This window comes from Lynx canadensis, chromosome C1 (assembly GCF_007474595.2).
Source record: "Lynx canadensis isolate LIC74 chromosome C1, mLynCan4.pri.v2, whole genome shotgun sequence".
NCBI lineage: Eukaryota > Metazoa > Chordata > Mammalia > Carnivora > Felidae > Lynx > Lynx canadensis.
In genome coordinates, this window is record NC_044310.1 from 220,211,810 (window position 1) to 220,238,449 (window position 26,640).

The following is a 26,640-nucleotide window of genomic DNA, read 5'->3' on the forward strand; positions in this document are numbered from 1 at the left end:
CGACACTTGGGAGTGGAATCGCTGGCTCAAAGACAGGCACGCTTTAAATCTTGAAGTTTCCTAGCCTCCCCTCCACAGAGAAAATGGTCCTCGCACCCTTGCCAACATTGAATATAAACATTATTTAAAGTTGTGTCAATCTGGTGCGTGGTCAATGACACCACACGGTTGTCATTTGAATCTCCTTGAGTACCAGTAGGGTGAGCAAACTTTATATGTTCATTCCCCCTTTGCGTTTTCTTTGTGAATAACAGTCATTTTTCTCATTTTTCTGTAGGATCAGCTGACCTTCTGTCATTGATTCGTAGGAGCTCTTTGCATATGATGGATATTAACTCTTTGTCCCTTGTCTTTTAAGTTGGTTTGTGAAATCTTTCTGCATGAGCCCCCAACCCCTTTACGTGTATTCAGATCTGCTGGCCTCTTTATTTTTGTCTTCTCGGTTTTGTGTTTTGCTTACAAACTTTATAAAATAACTTTCTCTATTTTTTCTACGGTTTTTATAGTTCCGAGTTGTTTATTTGTTGTTGTGCTCTGTTTTGTTTTGTTTTTCGTTTAGCTTTTTAATCCACCTGAAAGATTATTTTGTGCAGGGCCTAATTTGGTTTTAGAGATTTCAAAGGGATGATGGGCCATGCCTGGCTGGCTCTTGGTAGATCCCACGACTCTTGATCCAAGGGTCGTGAGGTTAAGCCCACATTCAGCGTGGAGCCTACCTAAAAAAAAAAAGAGTTAAAAAAAAAAGGAATGAGATGTTAATTCTGTTTATCTTCTGATTGATGAGCCCAGCCTCGGTGGGCACTGTTCCGTTATCCAGCTAAAGGCCTCTGCACCGTCCCTCATCAGCAGGACCGCCTGGGTGACCTGCTCCACTGTCTGATGACTCTGCAGGGCTGAGAGGGACTCTCTGGAGAGAAGCCTCTTTGAGACCCAGCAGCTGGTGATGCAGCTGGAGGGACAGCGGGAGCAGCTGGAGGGACAGGCCCGGAGCATGCGGCTCGCCCGGCAGGCCCTGCAAGGTGCTCCTCGGGCAGGCTCTCTCTGCTCCTCTCTCCCCTCGGTGGAGCTCAGTCCCCAGATGTGCTGCTCACACTCCCCAGCCCCCTGAAGGGGCACGAACACAGGCCTGGAGCTCACGTGGCTGATCGGGTCATGCCACTGTTGTCTAGGAGGGCCGGCCACCTGCACAGCCTGCTCTCGGTGCCGGGCCCAGGCGCAGAACCGGGCTGCGGCCACAGGGTCAGCATGGTGGCTCCCTACCCAGCTCCCGTGCTCCCTTCCCAGGCCCCGTGCTCCCTGCCCGGCGCCCCTGCCTTGTGTGGGCCTGGCCAGAGCCAATACAAGGTGACAGTTAGGACATACACTGCAGTGGGGCACGGAGTGCATTGTCCCACGGGCTCTGGCAGCCTCCTCAAAGCAGGTGGCTGGCACCCCGTGGGGCCACAGGGGTTCCATGCTGCGGGGGCCCTGTGGCCGCTCCCTGATGCCTCTGTCACTTCACAGTGGAAATGCAGCAGCTGAGAAGTGCCTGGGAGGTCCAGGAGACAAAGCTGCAGTGGGACGTGGGGAGGCTTCAGCGGCAGGTGGCACAGCAGGAGCGGGACTTGCAGCTGGCCCTGGAGAGCCAGGCGCTGGCCCACCACGAGGACCTGGCTCGGCTCCAGAGGGAGAAGGTCTGCTTCCGTTGGGCCGCTGCCGCGTGGTCACTTCCCAGGAGAACTGCCATGTCCCAAAAGCCCGCAGACACACGGGGGAGGGAGCTTAGGAGACCAGCCGGGCGAGAGGTGCCCCGGCCATACCGGGGCCGCACCGGAGAACTCGAATAGTTCGCGTGGGCGGTCCAGGGCCTGGAGCATTGTGCAGGGGGGGTCTTCTCCCCCACAGAAGGGGCCAGACCTCGGGTTGGCTGGCCTGGCTGCAGTCCGAGGGCCGGTAGCCGGAGGGAGCTCCCTCCTCCCGCTACGCTGTCCCACTGGCCACAGGCCCCTGCGAGGTCTTGTTTAACATGTTACACATCTTCTGAATGTGGGGGCTGGGAGAGGTATATGGGCCACTACATAGGGATGGCAGGTGGTGAGACCCAGCTCTTGCTTTAACGTCCTCGTGTGAGACAAAGGGTGTTTAGCTGACTGGAGTGGCCATTCCTGGGGTCCTGTCCTGTCCTGACGTCCCATGAACCGGGTCTCACTCAGGACTACAGGTACCTGCTGGCCTCACGTGTCCTGACTTACGCAGTCTTCATAGCCTGTTCCTTTGCATTGGCCCAGGAGTCCCTGAGTCTGTCTCTGACAGAGGAGAAGGAAGTGGCAGCTCACCGGTTGGAACAGGAGAAGAAGCTGGTAGCAAAGAATGCGGCCAAGAGGGAGGCTCTGAAGGAGGAAATTCAGAGCCTAAAGCATGAGCGGGATGAGAGTCTCCTCCAATTGGAAAATGAGATGCAAGAGGTGATGGGGGACTGTCAGGCAGTGGGGGACCCTCGCATTCCACCTCACCATGCTTTCTCTGACCCACAAAGAGGGCTGACCTTTCCAGATCACTGCTATTGAAGCTTCAGTCTTCACAGCAGTCCCAGTCGACAGACATCCACCCACCTACTTATCCATCCATCCATCCATCCATCCACCAATCCATTTATCCATCCATCCATTCACCAATCCATCCATCCATCCATCCATCCATCCATCCATCCACTAATCCATCCACCAATCCATCCACCAATCCATCCATCCATCCATTCATCCACCGATCCATCCATTCACCAATCCATCCATCCACAAATCCATCCATCCATCCATCCATCCATTCATCTGCCCATCCATCCATGCACTTGACTGTCCCTCCATTTGTCATCATCAATCCATTTATTTGAATATCCATCCTTCTATGTATACACTTAGCTCTCCTCCCACATACATGGCCGTCTAGCCACATACCCGATTTTCCATTCACACACCTAACCATACATCTATCCATCAATGTCCTTAAGCATCCATCAATGATCCATGTACTCGACCGTTCATGCGTTCAAATGACCATCCATCTATGCAACCGCTCACTTGACCATCTGTCCATCCATTCACTTAAACATCCTTCCCTCCATCCACACACTCAGCTGTCCATCCATATCCACCATCCGTCTCTGTGTCTGACCACCCACCCACCGGACCAGCCAGCTAGTGTGTAGAGAACTGAGCACGGGCATGGAAGCTGGACCAATGCAGACAGTAAAAAGGCCCCACGGACCCGACTCGGGACAAGGGCTGCCTCTGGAGCGATGCCCCTCCCTGAGCAGGATGTGGAATCAAGAACACAACACGTCCTGGCAGAGGCTTTAGCACCCAGCATTCTGCTGCAGCCTCCCCTTGTGGAGGCCCCCTGACCCTCACAAGCATGCCCCCCCCACCACCAAATCCTGCCAGGCCCTGTCACTGAAAGAAGAAGAGAGGAGGCTGCTGAGGGAAGAACTCTTCAGAGCCACGCAGGAGCTGGGACAGGTGCGGCGGGAGGCCCAGAGCCAACAAAAGCAAGCCGAGGTGAGCCCTGTGTGCCCAAGCCAGACACTGGGTACCCAGCCTGGCCACCTGCATTGCCCAGCAGGCTCAGGCAGACCCTCAGATGCACCCCCTTCCTTCCTGGTCCCAGGGACACAGCCCTCTCTACCCTCCAGGGAATGTCCAGGTCTCCTGCTGGGAGGGGGCACCGTCTTAATGGCAAGGAAAGGCCCAGTGAACCGAAGCCGGCTGGGGGGTGGGGGCTTCCAAGAGCCAGTCCCTCCTCGCCAGCAGCGGGCCTGGCCAGAAAGGGGCCAGAGAGGAGGGCCTGGGGCCGCAGGTGAGCCAGCAGCAGAGGCGGGCAGGACCCAGCCCTGTGCCCCGCCCAGCCCCATGTACATCCAGCCTTGCCTGTCTGTGCACCTGAGATGCACTTGGCAAAACGGAACTGCAGGTAATGTGCGTGAGGCCTCTTGGGGCTGGCTCATTAGAGACGTGCGTCCAAAGGAGAAACCAAACTGGGAAAGGCCAGCACTGTGCCTGAGGCAGACCCTCGCTGGAAAGGACACCACAGAGAGTCTCCAGCTGAGCCAGGAGAAAGGCATCCCCGAGGGACGAGGGACAGGAGAGACCCCCCCCCGCCGTGGGTAGCCGCCCACGGGTGCACTGAGGCTGCCTCAGGCAACGAGCTGGGGCCACCTGGGGCTCCAGACTCCACCAGGAGCCCGTGTCCAGGGAACAGGGCAGGCAGCGACCCTGGGGACCCTGTGTCCCCACCCCATGTGTGGAGCTGGGCCCCCGCTGCTATCTCCAGTGGGGGAGGCTCAGCCTATTATGAGATGCAGTGCAGTCCCGCCAGTGTAGGCAAGGTGGGGATGACCCCTGCCCCCGCAGGGGGAGGTGGCCAGAGCTAGGTGAAAGGACCACGGCGAGCTCAGGGGAGGGCTGTCTGCAGCGGGGTCAGGGCCCCAGGGGCGGGCACTGAGCAGAGGCAGGCAGGGAGCAGCCCAGAGGCCCACGGGGCGTTTCTCGCACCCCGCAGACTGCAGGGAGCCAGTGTGGTCCAGGGCAAGGCCAGGCCAGCACCTTGTCCCTTCTGCCTCCTGCCTGCGTCCTTCCAGCTCCTGTCACCTTCGTTTTTATCCTAGGAGACCCTTTCTCACCCTTGTCCCTGGTGTGTCCCAGCCCCAAGGTCAAAGGGTGAGATGCTCCCCTGGTGCTGAGTGAATGACTCAGCGAGTCAGGGAACGAGCGTGTGGACAGAACACCGGCTGCAGCGCCCGGCCCAGAACTGGTGTCGGAGCAGGAGCCACTGTCCCAGCGTCACTGACTCTGCACCTGCTCGAGCAGCAGCGGGCACTGAGAGGGCTGCCCGGCGGGGGCAGATGCAGAGCCAGCGGGGCCTTGGGGAGGCAGGGACACGCAGTCCCGTCCCAGGGGCACAGTCAGCAGGCAAGGGGGCTGCGGTTAGGAGCCGGCTGCCTTCCACCCCCTCCCCCCCCCGCCACCAGACAGGGTCACTCTGAGCACCGCCACCCGGAGGGGCTCCCGGCGCCCAGAAAAGTCTTGTCCAAGAGCCCCCCTCCCTGGAGCCCCCGCCCTGCTCTGTCACGGGCTGGCCGGTGCTTCCGTGGGCACAGCTGGGAGGCGTGGGGGGGCCCACGGGGTGGTGCCCTCCTTCCCCCCATTCCCACCGAGCTGCCCCGCCCACCCCACTCTCGTCAGGGAACCAGGGACCGCCCCCCCAGACCCTGGGAGCTGACCCCCCAACTCAGAGGGGCTGCTCGGGAGCCTTCCCCCTCTGTGCTGGCTGAGTCTCCACCTGGACTGGGGCTAGCCGGCCAGCCAGCGGGTGGGCACTTCAGCGAGCTCGTTAAGGGTCGTTTTGCCCCCTTGGCAAGGAACGTGGAAATTAAAACCCACTGAGGACGGAAGGAGAGGAGAAATGCCTGCCGAGGAAAGCCAGTTGTGGTGGGGTGACGTGAGAAAAGCCCCCTGGCAGGGGGAGGGGCTCCTGGGCTGTATCCTGTCACCCACAGCCTCCGCAGGGCCTTCCCAGCCAGGCCACCACAGCAACGCTGGGTCCGCCCCGAGGGCACGGCCAAATGGGCCACCCAGGGTGATACCTGTCAGTGCAGGAGGACGGGAGGGCGGTGGGGGGTAACGCAGAAGGACGGCAGGGGCAAGGGGAGGAGGCACCAGTGAGGCTCCTTCACCAAGAGCAGGAGGCCAGGCCTCAGAGGGCCCCAGCCCACTAGCGCCCTGGGGCAGCGGCCTACAGAATCTGGGTGGGCGGGGGTGGGGCTCCAGTGCGGGGGCACCAGCACAGGCACCTGTGCCTCCCTGGGACACGAAGCCGGCTCCACTCCCCTCCGTCCCCCCGTGGGGGCCTAGACCACCCTGGGGCCAAGGCAGAGGCGAGGGGGAGCTTCCGGGCCGGGAAACCAGGCGGGCCTCGGGCCCCAGGTGAGCAGGCGGCGTCCTTGTTCGTGGACAAGGAAAGCTTGGGCACTGCTTCCTAGCCTTCCTACTCCTCCTCCAAGTGCCCACCGGGTAGTGCTGGAGAGGAGGGTCCAGGAGAGCAGAGCCAGGCCAAGCTGAGTCCGATGAATGTCTGTGCTGCCTGAGTGTCTCTGCAGGGGGGCCTCCATCTGGGGGGTGGGGGGGGTGTAGGCTGAGCCCCGTGGCCCCGTTCCAGGCATGTCTGTGGGTGCTCGCATGTTTAGGCTGGCAGGGACCGTGGGCATCCCCGAATGCCACCTGCCTATTTGAAAGTTCGGGAAACCAAGGGCCAGACTGACAGAGGGGCTCCTGTGTTCGCCTGGACTCGGGGACAGGGCTGTCCTGGGACCCACCTCCCCCCTTCCCTGCCACCACCATGTGTTCTGAGCTGGGGTCCACCTTTCTGGCCCTCCACTGATGGGCAGGGTCCCAGAGAAGGGGACTAGAGGCACGCCTCGGAAGGGCGAGCCCCCCGTGCACTGACCGCAGTGGACGTCCCAGACTACAGGACCGCGGGACCCGGGCTGCCGCTCCCATGCCCACGTCCTGGGCACGAATGCCGAGCACACTGCCCAGCTGAAGGGGTCTCGAAGTCAGCCTCCTCTGAGGGCAGGGCCTGTCTCATTCGCCAAGTGGCTGTTCTTGGCCCCTCAGCTGAACGGCCCAACAGCAACATTTTAGGCTTGAAAGAGGTCAGCACCTGAGTCCCTGACTGGGTCCCCGCCCCCAAGCTGCCCTGGCCTGGTGGCCTGGAGACCCCAAAGGAAAGGCATGGGGGAAAGGGCCAGCCCCTCCGCGCGGGGAGACCCCCCCCCCCATCGCCACGTCCCCTCGGGGCCGACAGCGGTGGCACGGGCAGTGGGCGGCACGGGAAGGCTGGCCCGGGGCTCTGCTCTGCCCGCCTTGTGCGGCCCGAGCGAGCCTCCGCCCGGCCCGGGGACAGCAGATGGCTGTCCACCGGCCGCTCAAGCCTCGGGCTGCCCCTGGATGCCGCGGCCAGCTTGCCGCTCTCTCCAGGCCACCGTCAGCGCCACGGCTGCGGAGCTGAAGGCCCTGCAGGCCCAGTTCGAGGACGCCATCTCGGCCCATCAGAGAGAGGCCGCGGCTCTGAGAGACAGTCTCCGGGAGATGGCGGCAGAGAGAAGCAACGCCGGGACAGAAGTGAGGGGGTGCCAGGGGAGGGGTGCCGGGAGAAGGGGGGAGAGGTGCCGGGGAGGGGGAGGGGTGCCCGGAGACCCATCCATCCCACCAGCCCTGGGCAGAGCCTGCGTGCGGTGGGTCTGGCCGGGCTCTGCCCACATGCAGCACGACGCACGGAGCCCAGGGGACTGGGCACTGGGTGGGGTGGAGCTGCCCTGGGGGTGCCCGGGGTGGGGGGAGTAGAGGGGCAGAGGCGTGGGGGGTTTGTGGTGTTTCCGGGGCCGACCGTGCGTGGACCCGGCCGCGGCCTCAAGGCTGCCGCAGGGGCCCCCGGGAGCCATGGGCCGGTGTCCTGCGGTGGGGGAGAGTCTCGGGCAGGGCAGGCCAGGCCAGGCTGCGGCCCAGCAGGCAAGCAAGACTGGGGAGGTGTTCCTGAGGGAGACATGACAGCACCTGGGGAGCCTGGGAGAGGGGAGGGCAGGAGGGCACGGGGATCTGGGCTGGGGGAGGGTGAGCCTGCGCCCGGGTGGGGCCGCGAGGACTGGGGGACCCGTGCCCTCCCCGGGCCAGGCGCCGAGGCCGGCAGGCAGCGCGCTGACCCAGAGCTCGGGGGGGACACAAGCAGGCACCGGCTGCTGAGGCAGCAGCAGAGAGAGGGGGGCTCCTCAGCCCTCCCCCAGCGCCCCCAGGGGCAGGCCCCGTGGTGGAGGGAGAGGGAGGGAGAGAGCATGATTTAACATGACAAGCTGTTTACTTTGGCCCCCAAAGAGAAAGGTCTCCTTTCAACAGATTTCAAAGTCAGGCCCGGTCAGCGACCACACGGGGAAGCAAAATGAGATTTTAAAACTGGGGGCTGCAGGGGAGGGGCCAGGAGACTGGGGGCACATTTGTTCTGGAGAGGTGAAAGAGGAGAGAGCACAGGCCTCCCGAGGAGCTCAGGTTCCCAGAGAGGGGCCCCCGGAAAGGAAAGGGGGCCCCCGGGAAGGAGAGGAAACCCCTAGAAAGGAAAGGGCCCCAGGAAGGAGAGGGGGGCGCCCGGGAAGGAGAGGGGAGTCCTGGAAAGGAGAGGAAACCCCCGGCAAGGAGAGGGGCCCCAAAAAGGAGAAGGAACCCCAGAAAGGGGAGGGAACCCCCAGAAAGGAGAGGGAACCCCTACAAAGGAAAGGGCCCCAGGAAGGAGAGGGGGGCCCCCGGGAAGGAGAGGGGAGTCCTAGAAGGAGAGGAAACCCCCGGCAAGGAGAGGGGCCCCCCAAAGGAGAGGGAACCCCAGAAAGGGGAGGGAACCCCCAGAAAGGAGAGGGAACCCCTACAAAGGAAAGGGCCCCAGGAAGGAGGGGGGGGGCCCGGGAAGGAGAGGGGAGTCCTGGAAAGGAGAGGAAACCCCCGGCAAGGAGAGGGGCCCCCCAAAGGAGAGGGAACCCCAGAAAGGAGAGGGGCCCCAGCAAGCAGTGGGGGCGCAGGAGGCTGAGGCGGGGGCAGGGGGAGCAAGCCGGGAACAGCAGCACTGAGGAGCCTCCCAGGCGCCAGGCTGGCCCGGTCGCCATGGAAACCATAACGTTTCCACAGCCTTTAAACTGAAGGAACGTCCAGGCTTCTCTCGGCGCTGCCTGGAGGCCACACGTGTGTGCCTGCACACACACGTGAACCCACTGCACCGTTCACACCCCTGCCCACACGTGCACACGCATGCACACAAGTGACAGCGTACCTGTGCATGCACCCACACACACTCACCTGCGGACACGACACTCACAGGGAGACCCGCGGACACCACAAAGCACGCACAAATGTGCGACAAGTAGTGCACACAGCCCTACGTGCACTTACACGCACATACGTCACGCATGTGTGTGGGCACACGGGCACGCGTGTTCCTGCATACGCGTGTACAGGTGCACACGCCACACTCACTCACGTCGCTTGCAGACACGCACGCTGACCGCACACGTGTGTGCTCGCACGCACGGGCGAGAGCCCCTTACCGGCCCCTCCCCTGCCTTCCCTCAGGCGGCGCAGAGCCCTGGAACCACCTCCCTGCAGGAGATTTCAAAAGATGCTGTTTATACAATTTCTAGTAAAGAAATAATTATTATAATCACATTAAGTGATTTGGCTGTAAAATTCCTGTAAAGAGGATGGCTGTTCTCATGAGGCAGAGGGAAGCGGGTGGGGGTGCAGGGGTGAGGGGGGCCCTTCTCCAGCTTTGTTGTGCTCGTTTTCATCTCCTCTGCCCTGGGAAATGAAAACAGTTCCTTTTATGATGGATAGGGCCCTTTGCTGGTCCTTGACCTTCTCGGTGGATTTTTGCTGAGCTCGGCGGAAACTGCCCTGCACAGTTGTGGCTCCCATATGTGGGGGGTGGAAGGGGAGTGGGGCGGGGAGGGGGGGGCTCAGGCCCTTCCCAAAAACAGAACAACAATAACAGCGGGCGGACGCGGGAGCCAGGCTGGCCAGGGGCCTGGACAATGTCCCGCTGAAACGGCCAGCAAAGTGGGGTTTGCTCTTGGCAAACCAGCGCCTTGACATGGTTCAGAGTTTTTGCGGCTTCCCCTCTGTCGGCACGCCGCCGGCCCCCTCCACCTCCTCTCCACCTCCTCCTCGGGACACCCGAGCCTGAACGGAGCCCTCTCTAGAGTGCCCCGGTCAGGGCTGGAGCGCAGGCCTGGGAGGCGGGAGACCAGAGGTCCCGGCCGAGCCTGGAGATCTCCCTCACCAAAGTGCGGGCGCTGGGAGGTGGGCCGCCCCTGCCCTGGGTCTGCGCTCGCCTCCAGACGCTCCCTCCAAGGGTCGAGGGGGAGGTGGTGCTGGGGCGAGGAGTGAGGAGGACCCCCGACCCCACCCTGACCCAGCTCTGGCCCTCGCTCAGGCCCTGAGCTTCACACAACCACAGAACCCGCAAGCCCTGCCTGGAAGCCCCCAGAGGGCGTGGGGGTCCCGCCGCAGGGAGGACGGCGTGACGGGTGTCCCATTCTGGGCCTGGAACACGTCTGGTAGGGGCAGGGCGCAGGACCCACGCCTACAGCCTCTCCCCGTCCTCGGGTCAGCTTTTCCGGGCTTCCAAAGCGGCCGGAGTCCGGGCTGCTGAGCCTGCCCAGCCGGGGGCCTCTGCTGCCCCCCACCCGTTGGGTTTAGGGTGTCCCTGCTTCTGCGGGGCACTCTGTCCAGGGCCCTGGTGACGGCGAGAACCTGCCGCCCGAGCAAACTGGACAGCCTGGCCCGAGCTGGCCTTCGTGCTGCCAGAGAATTCTGAGGGCACCATCGCCCAGAGACCCACCCTCCCCTGCCTCCCACGTGATAGGGAGATGAGGGCCGCGGAGCAGGGGTCTCGAGCCAGGGCCACCTGCACGGCTACCCGCCCCAGGGCGGGCAGCAGCCCCAGTGCCACGGCATCACTGAAGGCCAGCGGGCAGCAGCGGGGGCGGGGGGCCGTCAAGCGGAGGCATCTGGACCCGGGAGGGGGCAGTACGGATGTGTGGGCACAGCCAGGTGCCACGCTGTCCCTGCCGTCTGGCAAGCAGCATCCCCGGGGGCCAGGGAGGGAGCAAGGGCCCAGGGCCAGCAGGGCCAGACCGTCACCTCCCCGGTTCTGGGACCAGCCCTCGTGAGGCACCCTGCACCCCCAGGTGGGCAGAGCCAGGTTGGCTGCTTTTCTCTCAAGCACCTGGGCACACAGGGCTGGGGGCACCTGGGCGCTGCCGGACCAGAGCCAGAGGCCGATCGGCAGCTCCTACCCGCCCCCCCCCCACCTGCCCGTGGCGCCCCGGCCCCCAGCGGCCCCGACAGCCTCGTGCCCCTTCCCCAGGCGGAGGGGCTGCGGGCACAGCTGGACGAGGCCCGGGAGGCACTGGCCGTGCTGCGCGGGGAGCTGCAGGGCAGCGAGGAGAGCCGCGAGGGGCTTCGCAGGGAGGCCCAGGAGGCCCGCCGGGCGCTGGGCGAGGAGGCCCGCGAGAAGGCTGTGCTGCAGAGCTCCAACACCGAGCTGCGGGCCGCTCTCCGCAGGGCCGAGCAGGACAAGGCCAGGTATGAGCCCGTGCAGCATCCGTCAGGGGGCCTTCCCGGCCCCGAAATCCACCGGAGGGGCAAAGTGTGCGGGACGCGGGGTGTTCTACTGAGGCGGGCCAGAGGATGGTGGGTGGGCTCACCAAGCTCACGGTGCCAGCTGTCCATCAGAAGGCTCTACCTGTCCCTGCCCTCGGAGCATTCCCGTCCAGCGGGCCACACGAGCCCCAAGTGGTGGGCAAGAGACGGCCAAGGGCTGGGGAGTGGAGGAAGAGAGGCCTGTTCCAGGACTCTGGGAGGCCCCCCGTGGGAGGGGCCGGGAGGCCGGGACCGCAGGCCTCGCAGAGGGGCATTAGAGGGGCGGGCCTGGCGCTGGACACCGGGCCTCTGGGAGTGTGGCCGGAGCACGGAGAAGGGTGGAGGGAAGGTCTAGAGACGTGGAGAGGGGCAGATCCGGCTGGGCACCCGGACCTAGTATGCCCGAGGGGACCGGAGGCTGGGCTCTGGGACACCGGAGAGCCGAGATACGGGGGAGGCATCCGGCCGGAGTGAGGTGGGCGGCGGGAAGGTCTCTGTGGGACCTGCTGGAGCCCCAGCCTGTGACACTCTGCTCAGTTTTCAGAGGTCCAAGGAAGAAAGGGAACAGAAGGTGCTGGTCCTGGAGGAGGCGCGAGCAGCGGCCCAGAAGGAGGCCTGTGAGCTGCGGGCCAGCCTACGGGAGGTGCAGCAGGCTCGCGCCGACGCCTGCCAGGAGCTCCAGGAGCTGGGCACACAGGTGAGGGCAGCCGTCCTGGAGCCCCGCCCCCACAGAGATGTCCCCTCCCCCCTCTGTCCGGCTCCCCCAGGTGCCTCCAGGGCACCCACTGGACCGCGGAGCCCGAGCTCCAAGACATGGCCTCGCTGTCTGTGCCTTGGGAACATTCTGTCCCCACACTTGCAGCCTCAGCTGGAGGGCCCCGCTCAGACTCGTGGGGCTCCCGGCTGGGTCTGCCCCATGGGGTACGGATGACAAGCCTCAAGATTAATGGCTGAAAACGACCACTTGGACGCCCGTGGCCCCTGAGATCGGGAATGCGGCGAGGGCACAGAGGGGCGCCTTGGCTCTGCCCGACGGTGCACGCGCCAAGAAGACTCCACAGCGGGGGGCCTGATGGCAGGGCTGGGCTCACCGGCAGGCGGCCTTGCTCGCGGGGCCGGTGGCCGTACCGGCTGACGGCTGGGCACCTCCCGGCCCGGCTGCCTCGGGGCTCGGAGACCACCTGCACGGCTTCGTCCATCTGCCTCGGTCTCCAGAGTCAAGGGCCACTCACACTGAGTTCACTCGGTGTCGGGACCGCTCAGAGGAGGGGCCTAGATACCCCTCCAGGCGGGAGGCCGGTCCAAACATCCGCAGCCGTTGTGAGTGGGCCGTGAGCGGGCCTCTGCAGCCTGGGAGTGGGCCGTGAGGTGCACGGGGAGGAGAAACCCGGGGTCCAGTGCTCCCTCCAGGCCAGGCGTGTGCTGCACCGCCCTCCCTCCTCCCTCCCCCACCACCGACCCCCCCCCCCCCCCCCGTGAGGAAGGTCTAGCGCCTTCCTTTTCAGATGAGGACATCGAGGCACAGAGACATGTGGCGGACCAGGGTCCCCGAGGGTGACGGCCAGCGAGGGGCCCAGCCCGCTCCTTGCCCACGGGGTGTCCTGGCCTCAGACAAAAACGGCTTCAGGAGTCCATCAGCTACAAGGGCACGGTCTCGGAGGGCACCCCCACCACCCACATCCCCCATCGCCCAGAACTGGGCTTGGCCAGAGTGGGGGGCGGCGCTGCCCAGGAGGAAGGCTCCCTCCCCAGCACGTGTGAGCAGAGGCAGGGGCCCAGGAGGGGCCCGGCGACCCCCTCGGTGCCACCCCACACTCGCAGGTGAACATGCTGCGGGCTGAGAACCGGAGAAAGAACGTGGGGACTGGGTGCCACCAGGGCCGAGGGACAGGGGTGCTGACTGAACGAATGCAGGCAAAGCGGGGACCCCCTGCATCTCCTAAGGTTCTCGTGTTTTAGAAAGGGACAGTCTCGCCCGGGGGACGTGAGAGTTCTGAGCCAGGGGACAGGCAAGAGCCCCCAAATGCCCAATCGTCAAAGAGCCTCTGGATTCAGAGTGACACCTACACCCACGCCTGCACGTGTGTTCCCACAGCCCGGCCCGCCTGGGACCCCCCGGTCCGGACCCAAAGTCACGCACACGGCGGCTGCACCGAGCACCCACCGTGCACAGAGAACCTGGACTCTCCTCCCACGACCTATGTGACCCCTGTGTGACCTCACGGCTCCTCACTTCCACCCGTGAATGGGGTCGTTAACACTGTGGCCACCCGGAGAGGAAATGGGGTGGGGCCCGGCCCTGCCCCCTGTGCCAGGGCTTACGGTCTGGCAGAGGCTCTGTGGCCTCAAGCCGGGAGCCTGGCTGCCTCCCCCAAGCCTGTCACCGCCCTAGGGGTGACGTGACCCTGTCTATTCCGTCATTCACTCACAGGTATTCAGGGGGCACCTTGTGTGAGCGGAGGCCCCATCCTGGGGGCTAAGGGGCACAGGCCAGGCTGTGACCAGGGTCTGCAGAGGCAGACAAGGTGGCCTCAGTGGAGACGACGGGACGGGTGGCTACAGAGGGGCGGGAGGTCAGGTAGGGCCCCTCCGCACCCAGGCCAGGCCGCCAGAGAAGAGAGGGGCCTGGGACCCAGCAGACCCGAGGGGTGAGCGTGGAAGGGTAGAAAGAGTGACCCAGGTACGAGAGGCCCAGGACCGGCCTCCCAGAGGCCAGGCCTCTCCTCTCGACCCATAGGTGCTGTGTGCCGGGGAGGCTGGTTTACCCCCGTGCCACCCCGCGCAAACCCGTGGTGTTGCATCAGGCCCCCTGAGGCTCCCCGGCCCTGGTCTCAGGACGATGCTGACCCAGCCTTTGCTACCACAGGCCAAGAGCAGCCACAGACGAGCATGGGGCTGGCTCGAGGCAGCCGGTCCCCTGCCACAGGAGGGGACAGCCTAGGGCCAACAGCTGGCCGGGGGGTTCACGAGTCTGAAAGGACGCCTGCCAGGATGTGCTCTGTGGTCCTGAGGTGCCCCTCTCCACCTGGGCTCAGGGGCCCCCGCGGCCAAACACGGGCTGGGAGGCAGGTCCGAGGCGCCCCTGGCCGTGACATGCCAAGCAGGGAGTGAGGACGAGAGGCCCGGAGGGCAGGTGGCTCTGGGACAAAGGGCTTCTACGTGAGCCCTCACGACCCTCCCACAGGTCCTGAGGCTGCGGCGGGAGCTGGAAGAGGCGGAGGCTGGAGCTGAGGCCCGAAAGCGGCAGCTGGAGGAGGGCCTCTGCCAGAGCCGGGGGGCCGAGCGGACGCTCCGGGCCGAGCTGCGCATGGTCACGGGGAAGCTGCAGCAGGCCGGTAGCGTGGCCGACGGCCTCCAGGCTCGCCTGGACGAGGCCGGCCGCCGGCTCCACAGCCTGGAAGGGGAGCTGGCCCGGGCTGAAGGTGCCAGGCGGCACGCGGAGGCCCAGCTGGGCCGGCTGTGGTCCGCCCTGTGCCGCGGCCTGGGGCTGCGGGGACGAGGCCCCTCAGGCTCCCCCGAGTGGCCCGGCTTCCCCAGTACAGGTCAGTGTCCTCAGTGGCTTCGGGTAGGCTCCCGTCCCGGCTCTGGCACCCACCCAGGACGCCCCCTCCCTTCCCCGGGCCTCACGACCCACACAGTGAGGGGCCTGGACCCCGTGCCCCCGCAAGCTCCCTGGGGGTGGGGACAAGCAGAGAAAGGGGGGGGGCAGGGCACCTGCATGCCCGTCACCAAGCCCCCACCACGTCCCCACCACACCCCCTCCGCTGCCACTGTCCTGCAGGCTCAGATAGCATCCAGAGCGCCGGCCCCCCGACCAGGTCCGGCTCACCACTCCGATGGCCCTCACCGGCACCTGGGGACCCCTGCCCAGATGTGGACGTGGCCTCTGTGCGAGACGCCCTGACGGACTTTGTGCAGAAACTGCGGGTTGCCCAGAGGGAACGGGTAAGGGGGGTGGAGAGGACATGCCCCGGGGGCCCCCAGAAACACGGAGATGCTGCCCGTCACTCTGCTGTCCATCTGTCCATCCACCCCAGATCCGCTGAGGCCCTGGCGGGCCCTGGGGTCACCGGGCGCCTCAGCGCTCAGACTGTCCTTTGTTGGGCGTGACAGATAGCAACAAACACCACAGTCCCTCAAAACTCAGCGGCCGCCCCGACGGCTCAGGGCCTCCTCCCTTACTCCCAATTAGCAGCAGAGGCCCTGGCGCCAGGCGCCACTATGATGCCCACCGGGGTCCAGGTCAGCGTGCCCGAGCCCCCCAAACCTCCAGCCGGACACCTCGGCCCCCACTCACCCACCGGGCTGCCCCCTGACCTGGGTCCTTCCGCCCAGGACGACTGGCACCTCCAGGTGGTGAGCCTGAGCGGCCGGCTGAGCGAGGCAGAGCGCGAGCGTGCCCAAGCCCAGAGCCGCGTGGCACGGCTGCAGGAGGCACTGGCAGAGGCGGAGGAAGGTGACCCCCTTCCCTCGCCCCGTCCCCGAACACCGCTGACAGGGCCACATCGCCACCTCCCGGGCTTCCCCCCAAGCGCCCCACCCTGGCGGCCGGGAGGGTGCAGTCCTGGAAGCTGCTCGGGCGTGGGCCAGCGTGTCCCCCGGGTGTGCCCGGCCCTCTCACAGTGGCTCCCCGTCACCAGGGGATGCGGTCCAGAGACCTTGCAGGGTCCGCAGACCCTCCTCCCACCACGCTGACCTCCCGGAACCCGATTCCACAGCCGTGAGGCCCATCTCTCCGTCAGGTCTCTGACCCCTGTCACCACCGAGAGCGCCCCTGGCCTGCTGGTCGCCCCATTGCATCACGTGTCCTCCTCCCTCCGTTAGTGGGTCTGCCCAGGAGGCGTCTGGAAGGAGGAATGTCTGTGGAAGGAAAGAACCTGGGAGAGAAGGAGCAGGCAGAGGGAGCCAGGACCCCAGACCCGCCCCCAGGGACCCTCAAGTGGCAGGGAATTGTCAGACGGGCGGTCGGCGGGGGGGGGGGGGGGGGGCTCCAGCCCCCACCGTCTAGCTCCCAGTCACTTAGCCAGCCTGTGAAATGGGCAGGGGCGACCCCCATGTGGCGGCCGCACTGACCTTGGGAGCCAGGCAAGCAAGCACCCTGCTCGCCCCGCAGCCCGGCGCCAGGCGGAGAGTGAGAGGCGCAGGGCCCAGGCAGCGCGCGCCCTGCAGGAGGAGGCGCTCCGGAGCCTGGAAGAGCAGCACCGGGCTGGCAGGCGGGCGGCCAGCTGGGAGAAGCGGAGGCTCCAGGTGGGGCACGCAGCTGGCGGGGACCTGGGGACGGGGGGGGGGGTGGCCCCTGGGGGGGCGGAGGTTTGGGGTCCCCATGGGCAGAAGCACAACTGGGCTGGAGCAGGTGGCCTCGAGGGACATGGTGGCCCCACAGCGCCCACCGGGGGCATCCCCTGGCAGAGCTGCCTTGGAGGTGGTCCCAGCCCTTATTTGACAGACTAGGAAAACTGAGCCTTAGGGAGCGCCCTGCAAGACAGAGCTGGCGAGGCCCGGAGCCAGGGGCAGACCCCCGGGGCAGGAGGGGCGGGCCGCGCCCCGTCTTACGTGCGTTCACGTGTGTGTGTTCTGTGCGTGCTTGAAAATAAGGCTTTCCGTTTGCAGGGTACACATTTTGAAAAGAACGTATTAATTAAGTCAACCTTTACAACCATGTCAGTCACATACTGCAGGTTGGATCTGTCTGTCTCTCGAGTTTACGAAAACCGGGCGTGAAGTGCTGAATTTTGCCATCGGGGTGGGGGCAGGGAGGGCAATCCCTCCTTTTGTCTGTAAGGGTCTTTGGTTTATACATTTCTAGGACACGTTCTTCACAACTTGAAGCTTCTTGGCCGCTCTGCCTCTTACCAGCCTAGAGCTCCCGGTGCCTGTTCTGTGCCATTTGTCCTGAGTCTGCTGTGCCTGACACGTGCAGTGGCCACCCCCCATCCCCAGGTCCCGGCCCCGCGCTCCCGCCCTGTATGTTTTCGGTCACCATTTATTTCTTCCGCCTGGCCTTGGTTTCAAGCCCACCTCGGAGCGTGTGCCTTTTCCAAAGGAATTTATCCCGCTTACAAGTTTTGCAATAATTTATTTGCTCTGGTTTTCTTTGGTTGCTGATAGGATCCTTGCTGATTTAATGCTTCCTCACGACTTCCATGCCAGCCTTTTATTTCAGGGTTATTTGCTCCCCCTGCCCCCTTCCATAGCAGTGGGAGTGTTGCAACAGTGAGCATGGCAGCCGACGTGTCACCGCGCTGTGCACAGGTGACGCCTCGGGCTCCCCGCCCCTCCCCCCGCAAGGGCTCTGCACCTGTGTCCAGGGGCTCTCCCCTGGGCCCCTCCCTTGCTCCAGATGGCCCTGCCTCCACCTTTCTTCTGAGTGCCCGGCGGGGGGCCCATGAAGCGCCTGCCCCTGAATTGGAACCCCTCCTCCTGTCTGCAGGAGGCTCCGTACTCACAGCAGCCCACGCTGTGTTCCTTTCCGACCGACCGCAGCCATTGCCGCAGACTGATGACTGAACCCCGGGCAGCTTGAGCTGCCAGCCCCACGGGGGGCGGGGTCCCGCCTGGCACAGCGGGGGGCTCTTGGCAGGGGGTGGGGAGCCGCTTCCTTACCTGAGGCAGACTCTTCGCAGCCCATTTCCCGGCTGGGGAGCCAGCGGCTTCTGGGGGCTTCTCCGGCTCCCGGCTTGGGCCTTCCCGCTCTCACGACAGCGCGGCGGCGACGGCAGGACCCCCACACGGCCCCCTTCCCACTCGAACCCCACGGCCGCTGCTCTGCCGCCAGCCCGCCGGGCCCGTGGGAGTCACCAGGCCCACCTGGGTCATCCCCCTTTGGTTAACTCAGAGCCACTGAGGAGCCACCTTAATCACATCTGCAACAGGCCCTAACGTGGTCACAGGGTGACCCTGGGGTAACCCTGGGGCTGCGGGGCACAGGCCAGGTCAGAACTCTGCCCGCCACACCCGGTGTCAGCAGTGGGCCCAGCAGGTCGGTGGGGACGCTGTGAGCGAGGCTCACGACCCATCTCCCCGGGAGGGGCCTGTTTCTACTCGGACTTCTTTTCTTGTTTGCCCCATGACCCCAGGCTCAGACAGTTCCAGAAAGGTAATATCTAGGTGGTTTGAATCGTTCCTTCCAGAGAGGAAGCCAGAAGGTCCGTTTATCTTGGAAATTCAAAAACGTTCCCCAAACGTGGACTTGTTCCCTCTGTTATCTTAGCCTGTGCATTATCTCCACTTGCAGAGTCGAATCTGTCTTGGGTCGACGCACGTTATTTCCACCTAAAAACCACCGCTTCTCCCCCACCCTCTTCCCACTCTTTTGTCCTGAAATTCACTGCAGCCCAGCCTTGCTCTCTGGGCCTTTTCCTCCTTGTTCATCTTGAATGTCACCTCTTGTCACTGGCTCCCTGCTACGTCCCAGAGAACCTTGGGTCTTTATCTAGGTTAGTTCATCTGCCGTGGCTAATCTAGTCCCTGTCCTCGTGCCTGGATTGGTCCTTGTGGGGTTTGGGGGGGTTTGTTTTGTTTTTCTTGAGAGAGAGTGCTTGCAAGTGCGGGGACGGGGGCAGAGGGGGACAGAGAGAGAGAGAGAGAGAGAGAGAGAGAGAGAGAGAGAGAGAATCCCAAGCAGGCTCCACGACCGGTGCAGAGCCTGATGCAGGGCTGGATCCCACAACCCTGGGATCATGACCTGAGCTGAAATCGGGAGTCGGACACTCACCCGACTGAGCCACCCAGGCACCCCGGTCCTTGTGTTTTTAATCTCGATTGTTCCCACTCTGGCTCCCCTTCATGAGAGCGTCAGTGAACCTTTCCTGACGCCTGTTCCCATTTCTTGCAATAACTCTGTTCTCTTTTAACTCAATACCCTCAGATCTGATCCCTCGGACTGACTTTGTCTCTTGAACCACAGTTGATTGCTGCTGTCGAGATTTTCTTCCTCTGCACGTCTTCAAAGAAGGGGGTCTGGTCTTGTTCAAAGTCAGGAGTGGAGAGAAACCCACCTGGGACTTCACATGTCCCTGTCCAGATATTTCAGGCCCAAAGTGAAAGGCAGAGAGAAAGGGGGAGCCATGGGGACCCACGGGGACCTTGGGGGCTGTGGGCAGCGGGCAGGGCAGCAGGGGCAGCATGGGTGGCACCAGGGACAGGGAGGGTGAAGGCCCTGTTCTCAGGGGCACGGCTGGCTGTGGTGGCTGGGGTCCCCTCCTCTCCAGCACTTGCCCGCCAGGGGACTGGGGGCCTTCGTGACCTCGTCCTTATTAGCCTGCCCTCCAGCCCCCAGCCCAGGCCCCGAGTCAGCGTCCCCAAGGTTCTGTGAGGTTTCCACACATGGGTGCAGAAGGCTCTTCTGGATGTTGTTCAAACCTTCTCTACCCCTGTTCATTTTCCTGCTTGATTGAGAATTTCCTCAACTTTTCAGCAAAGTCTATGTGCTAAAATCTATCCGTTGTTCTTAGAACTCTAGCGATTCTCCTATTTGTAGGCCACTTGGTTCTGTGTGCCTCTACCTCGCGGGAACCCCCAAAATCTCTGATCTCCAGGTCTGAGGAAGGTCTTTCCCAATTTTTAAATGTTTGCTTATTTATTTTGAAAGAGAGAGTGTGTGAAAGGGGGAGGGGCAGGGAGAGAGGGAGACGGAGGATGCAAAGCAGGCTCCGCGCTGTCAGCACAGAGCCCGACGTGGGGGTGGAATCCAGAAACCGTCACGACCTGAGTGAAGTCGGATGCTCGGCCGACTGAGCCACCCAGGCGCCCCTTACCCAGTGTTTTAACCTGTCGGCCATTGAGGTGGGCACCCGGGAGGGGGATTCAGACGCACCTAAGGTGCAGAGGCCCCAGGCCCTCTTGACCAACAGCAAATCCCAGCTGCAGCGTTTGCGGCCAGCGAGGGGCTCGGGAGGCGTGGCCACACGCCCCACCGCCCACGCCCCCACCGTGCGTCACGTGGCCCAGCCGCCAGCATGCGCTAGAGCGAGGTCTGCGTCTGACACGGCTGCTTTCACTTTCATGGCTGGGTTTTCCCCCCGGTTCACACGAGCCAATGTGTTTGTCAGGAGAAAGTCAATTAAAAACATATTTTCCTAATTAAATGGTAGGCTGCGCTATGCAAACAGTAAGATTCTTGTTTGAGAGCAAATCCCTCCCCGTTTCCAGGGCCACCCTGGGAATTCGAGAGATCAACAGGGCAGAACCCAGCGCAGAGCGCTGGGACACGCGCCCAACACCGCACCCGGGGGTCCTCAGAGCAAGCGGGGGTGCGGGCCCACACACGCCCCCAGGGGGAAGGGGTGTCCCCCCATCAGAGCCAGGTCACAGCCTGCCGGGCATCCGACCTGCCCCAGCCCCCCGGGGCCCCGCACACGCCCTCTTCTCCTGAGCGCGCTCCTCCGGGCCCCAAACAGCGTCAGTCAGGTTCCAGAAGCAAGGCCGGGAGCCGCTCGGCCTCGTGGACTGGCAGGCCGTGCCGTGCGGGTCGGCGGGCCCACCCAAGCCTGGAGCGGACGCCCGCCGTTAGTGACGACTGTCTGCATCTGTACCCCCTCAGGGCGCCGCACTTGCCAGACTTTGGGCGCAAAGATTATTTTATCCTCTTGCGGTCAGTTGGTGAGCTTCCGCCGCCACCTGCGAGACACGGAGCGGCCGAGGTCAGGTTCCCGAGACGCACGGGACTTGCCCGCAGACGCTCCGCACCTCACTCACTCCACACGCCACCTCACTGCCTCTCCCCTGCTCCTCCCGCGGCGATGCGGGGGCCGCCGGGCGCCGCCTCTCCCCTTGGGGCGGCTGTTGTCGTCTGGACCTCCGTCCACCTTGTGTGTTTAAATGCCAAGGACCCGCACACGCTATTTGACATTCTATTACACATGTAGCTAGGTCTCTGGTTGGACCCGTTTTGTACCTGAGGCTCTATCTTATTTATACCCGTGGCTGTGTCTGTTTCTTGGCCTCGAAGGCTTCTAGCTGCTTCTCTTAATCTGACCTGCCAACAGTGCCTCTGTTTTACTGGTCTTTTCAAAAGAACCAACTTGACCTCTTCTCGCATTGTTGCCTACAATTATTCATTCCAGCTTATATTAACATCCTCTCTTGTGCTTTTGTAATTTCCCTCATTTCTTAAACTGAGTAAGTGATGTATTTATGTTTGAGTTTCCTCCCTCAATAGAGCATTCCGTGTTATCACAGTTTCCTTCCTTGCGGGCCCGTGTGCACCACGGGTTTCTGACATGAATTCTTTTCCTTTTTACCACTTTTCTAAGAGTTTCAGTTTTTACTTCTCAAAAGAATGATGACACATCTGTCTCTCTTTTGGTTGCCGTGTCCGGTCGCACCGCTGAGGGGGTGAGGCTCAAGGGCCGTTAGGAGCTTTTGATTAGCTTCCGGACGGATCTGCGTTTATGGTCCTGCTTTGTAGGTTGTCGGTTGTTTGCTCTCTTGGTTTGGTTTGTCTGTTTGTTTATGGTATGTTTGGAGGGAAACTGGGCAGCGTTTACAGGGAAGAATGAACGTTTGAGATTTTTAAAGGAAAACGATAGTTGAAACACAATAGTGAAACTGACAACAAGGCTCGGCCGGTCAGAGCAGGAGAGCGGAGCGAGAGGCAGGCAGGCAATCAGCGTGGAGTCCAGAGGTGTCTGCCATCGGGCCCTGGGCTCCTGTGCAGGCCGGGTCCCCTCTACGTCTGAGCGCTTCCTGGCGCCGGTGTCTTCCTGGGCCGGGCCCCGGGGGGATCTGGGCTCCGAGGCTCCCAGAGGGCAGGGCCGTGTGCCCAGTTTCCTGCAGCTACCTGGACCCTCCAACCGAACCTGGGTTTGCGAGGCTTGCTTGCCCAGCCCACATCTTGCCCAGCATCAGGACTCGGAACTAACACGACACCAGAAACGACGATAACCGAGTGGTGCACCGGCTGACCTTCCTAGAGGGTGCACCGTTCATTACGGTTCGTTTGAATTCCAGAAAAGTTGAGTCATTCCAAGAGGAGCACCGTCCTTCACAGACGTGGTTTGGACCTCTTTAAAATCCCACGAAATATTTAAGCCATATTTGAAGGAAACCTCTGCTTTTCTGCTGGAAACGTGCACAAGCAGAAAACAGTAGGTTTCAAGTGTGCAGGGGAGGGTGAGTCACTGGCTTTAGGCACAGGCACGGTCCCCACTGTCCGTTTCTAAAGCACTCGGGCGTCAGACAAAAAGGAGGATGTCCAGGGTCAGCCCTGCAGCCCCTCCCCCAGGCAGGCACTCCCCTCCCTCCTCTGAATCGGCCTCCGCCACGAGCAGGGCAAGTTCACGCCAGCATTTGTGACAACCGAGTGAGCGAGCGAACGGATGGGAAGGCCTTGCAGACACACACGCGGGACACGGCCGCGTGAGCGCTCCTGGCTGGCCCGGGACCCTGCGGCTGCAGGGCTGGCACCCGCGTGGCTCATCAGGGGGTCCCTGCGCCTGCCGGCCTTCCCTCTCTGGCTCCGTGCCCAGTCTCCCTCTTCCTGAACGAGCACCCCACTCGCCTGTCTGCAGCCCTGTCTCCCCTCCCCCAGCCAGGCTGCTGGGAACAGCTGCCCCCCTCCACCCTCAGCCCCACCTCCCCCCACCTTCACACACGTGCAAAGGTCACAAGCAACATTTGGTCCCATCCAAAGGGTCCCTTATGGGTCTGCGTCTGCCTGACCTCTTGGGACATTCCACAGGGGGGACCAACCTCTCCCTCCCTCTGGTCTCTGCCTCCTCCCCTCTGCTTTCACATCTCCTTGGCCCAGGACCTGTTCCCTTCCCCTCTCCCCTCTCCCCTCTCCCCTCTCCCCAGGACAGCCCTCCCCTCCCTGGGCCATCAGTGCCCTGGGCCTCCAGAGCCACCTGGTTCTGTGACACTGGCCCCACATCCAGTGACTCCTGGGAGGCTCCTCAAGACTGAACTCTGAACCTTCACCCCCAAAGGCGCCCCCTTCCCATCTTGGTAAGTGGGTCCTGGACCACCCAGCAGTACAGGCCCGGGAGCCCTTGGGACACCAGCGGCTCTTCAGCCCCCACGTGACACCCCCAGCCGTCTCTAGAGTCAAGTCATGTTCTTCAACTTCTTGCCCCCTTGAGTCCAAGTTACCACGGGCTCCCGCGTGGACAACTGTGGGACTCCCAGACTCCCCCAGCGCCACACCTCTGCCTTCCCGCTCAGCCCCCAAAGCACTACAGGTGTGACTCCTGATTGTCTGGAGTCTGAGGTACCAGAAGGCACAGGCCACCTCCCCCACGGAACACTCAGGAAGATTCAAATGCAGGAGACTGGCCTGGCACGGCGGGCAGGACGGCGGCTTTGCCGGGCAGACTCGAGTAGGCGTGGGTGTGTTTGTTTGCTCACAAGAGCTCTCCAGGCCCTCTGTGTGCCCGCCCTGGGGCCCAAGAGACACAACGGCGCTGTTCTGGGGACGGCTCCGAGCAGGGGGTGACAGGGACGATGGCTAACAGACGGCCAAGCGGTGCTGCAGGGAACCCAGGGCCGCGGGGCCAGGGGGCCACGGGGCCAAGAGGACATCGGGCAGAGCTCAGGCGAGGGGCGGCAAGAGGCTCTCACTCGAGAGTGAGCAGGGTGGGCGGGTTTGACGAGTGGCCACGTTCCCTCCTCAGTTTTCATCCCGAGGGCAGTGGGGAGCCACTGCGGGCTCAGAGCAACCACACGGCCCAACTCAATGCACGGACTGAGACGCGTGGTCGGCCACCCCGTGGAGCATGCCTGGAGACAGCAAAGCGAAGGCGTCACGGGCGCCCAGGCAAACGACGACGGTCCGGGCAGGCTGAAGCCAGAGGGGCCAAGGACTGGGCAGGGTGGGTGAGTGGGTGTCGGGGGAGGGGAAAGGGCCACGTACCGGGGCTCAGTTTGAGCCCGATGTGCCCAGGGTGCCCGTGGGGCAGGGAGTAGTGTCCTAGGACAGATGCTTCTGTGCACATAGCAGGGTCAGAAGTGCTGACGGGGACGTGGGGGGGGGGGGGGGCGACGACACACGGGGGCAGATCTCAGAGGCAGAAGGGGGGGCACACAGGCTGAGCCCACCAGGCTCGGTGAGCTGGGGAGGACTACCGTAGACCGTTACAAGGGCTGGAAGCCCTGGAGGGATGCCACGCGTCTTCTGAGGCCACCCCGGCCACAGCAGAGAGCCCGCCGGCTGCAGCGGCGCCCTTCCCACCACGGCTCCAAGGGAACTCCAAGCGCACGGGTTCTCGACCTGTTCTTGCCTTTTCACAACACAGCGACCCGCAGCACCGTCCGGGCAGATGCCCTGTGCTCCTGCCCCTGGAGCACACCCCAGGCCGTGTTTCCAGGAGACCTCACAATCCTTTCCGCAGGAGCAAGTGGACGCACTGCACGGGGCCCTGGATGAGAGCAGAAGGCACAGCCAGGGCCTGGCCCAGAGGGGGACGCCGCTGGAGGCGCAGGTCGCCTGCCTGGGGCGCAGATGCCAGGAGGGAGAGGGCACGTTGGAGCCCGCGCGGGTGAGGGGCCCCGGAGGGCAGGGCCCCGCATTCCCTTCACAGAATCATCGTCCCCCCCGGCAGGAAAGGAGATGCCGGAGGCGAGCGTTCACACCTGGAGCCCCAGATGTCCACAGCGGACAGACGGGGAAACTGAGGCGGGAGGGAGTCAGAGGCCCGAGGCCTCTCCCCGGGTTTCCGGCTCCACAGCACGCGCCCCTAGGACGGAGGGCCGGCTGTGGACGCGCAGCTCAGGGGAAGGGAGCGGGGGAGCCGCGGGCCAGGCGGGGCTCGGCGCTCGGCAGCAACAGCGCAGGGGAGGCGCTTCCCGCGGGAGGAGACGCCGCGCGCCGGCGGGACCGCCTGCAGGGGGAGCTCGCGGCGCTGCGCGCGCAGGGGTGGTGGGCGGGCCTTGGCCGCGGGGGCCGGCGGCGGGGGCGGGGGTCCGCGGAGGGGCGGGGGGAGGCGGGGGAAAAGGGAGCATCCCGTGGGGGTCCAAGCTGGGCCAGGCTGCCGGAGGCGCCTCTCTGGGTGGGCACCTGTTCTGCACCTGCCCACCCCTCTCCAAGCTCAGGGCCGCCCTGTAGACCTCCGTAACCCCATGCCTGGTGGTGACGCCCCCGCTACTTTTCCTCTCCTCTCGTATGGCACCCCGGGGCCAGAGCAAATCGCCCGGCTTTGTCCCCAGTGTCTGGGCCACAGCCCTGCATGGAGCCGTGTGGCCTGGCACACGGCCTACCCCGGGAGCCCCAGATTCTGCCGCCCACGTTGGAAATGACCCCAGGCCCGGGGAGTGCCCTACAGACAGGACCAGGGCAACAGCTGGGGAATGCACAGGCCGACACAGTGGGAGACCAGGAAGGCTCAAGGGGAGAAGCCGATCTAGTCACCCCAGCAGTCTCCACACAGGGCAGGGTGCGCGACAGGGCCCCAACTAAAGCCCTCGAACAAAGGCAGACGGCGACGTCCGGGGCAAGGCAGGGCAGCGAGCCGGCCCCCAGTGTGCAGACAGAATGGGGAGGCAGCGAGGCCGAGGGGCCCACCGGCCAGTAATTCTGTGAGTGGATCCAGTCTCCATGTAAGCAACAGGTCGAAGTGGAGCTATTCGGGTTGAAATTAGGGGTGGGGGTCACCAGAGCATCTTCCTGGGGCCCAGGTTGACTGAGGAGGAGGAAACTGGGGCCCGGAGAAAGGGAACCAGGCGGAACATCGCCCAGGCCCCACGCCCACTCGTGGCTCTGTGGGTCCACCCGGCGGGTGCCTGCTGTGGGGGGGCCCTTCCCCCTCACATCACCTGAGACGGACGGGGCTGTGTGGCAGACCCACCCGGCTGCCCGTGACGGAGTTACACCCTCACAGCCCCCTCTGGGGGCAGACAGGATGGGGACTCGAGCAGGGAATACGGAGGAATCAGGCCATAGGGGAGGGTGGGGACAGCCTTTGCCGGGCTGATGACCTGGCGTCTGAGGCACCTGACCCTTCGCGTTCCATGACCCCATCTACAAAGTGAGGAAAGCAAGAGTCCTGGCGTTGACAGGGGTGCCAAGGGCCTCGGCCACGGTCCCCAGGGTAGGGTGGGCTTCCTAAGGCTTCACGGGGATGAGGATACAGAGGTGTCCTGCTGGCCTAATGGCCTGGTTCTCGTGACCGAGAACCTCCATGAGCATGCCTGGGCCCCATCTGGGCAGAAACCCTCGTGGCCTGTCCCCTAGAACAGTGGCCTGAAGCACTCAGTGGGCACAGAGGAGGAGCACGGGGACACGGCCCTGCCGGCTCAAGCCCTTCCCGCTGCAGCGCTGGCCTGGGCAGAGGTGTGGGAGGCGTGTGCCAACGGGGGCTCATCTGCACACGCGGAACAGGGGACCGGGCCCCGGGGGGGGGGGCATTTGTTACGGCTGCTCGAGGCAGCAGCACCCAGCCAGGGTCTCCCAGGGGACGGTGGGGAGGGTCCATGTTAAACGACACGGCCTCACAGA

General features: G+C 63.8%; 1 protein-coding gene across 1 annotated transcript in view; it reads left to right on the forward strand.

Annotated features, from left to right (window-relative positions):
• Positions 1-26,640, forward strand: part of CROCC2 (ciliary rootlet coiled-coil, rootletin family member 2) — a 69,357-nt gene that overhangs the window by 39,559 nt on the left and 3,158 nt on the right. Inside the window, exons 17-31 of the mRNA XM_030323792.1 lie at positions 892-1,019; positions 1,504-1,673; positions 2,268-2,444; positions 3,420-3,533; positions 7,011-7,154; positions 10,936-11,153; positions 11,748-11,907; positions 13,032-13,154; positions 14,046-14,163; positions 14,375-14,752; positions 14,992-15,155; positions 15,546-15,666; positions 16,324-16,457; positions 24,539-24,685; positions 26,377-26,475. Coding sequence (XP_030179652.1) covers positions 892-1,019; positions 1,504-1,673; positions 2,268-2,444; positions 3,420-3,533; positions 7,011-7,154; positions 10,936-11,153; positions 11,748-11,907; positions 13,032-13,154; positions 14,046-14,163; positions 14,375-14,752; positions 14,992-15,155; positions 15,546-15,666; positions 16,324-16,457; positions 24,539-24,685; positions 26,377-26,475 — 2,395 coding nt within the window. The remainder of the gene's footprint in view (positions 1-891; positions 1,020-1,503; positions 1,674-2,267; positions 2,445-3,419; positions 3,534-7,010; positions 7,155-10,935; positions 11,154-11,747; positions 11,908-13,031; positions 13,155-14,045; positions 14,164-14,374; positions 14,753-14,991; positions 15,156-15,545; positions 15,667-16,323; positions 16,458-24,538; positions 24,686-26,376; positions 26,476-26,640) is intronic.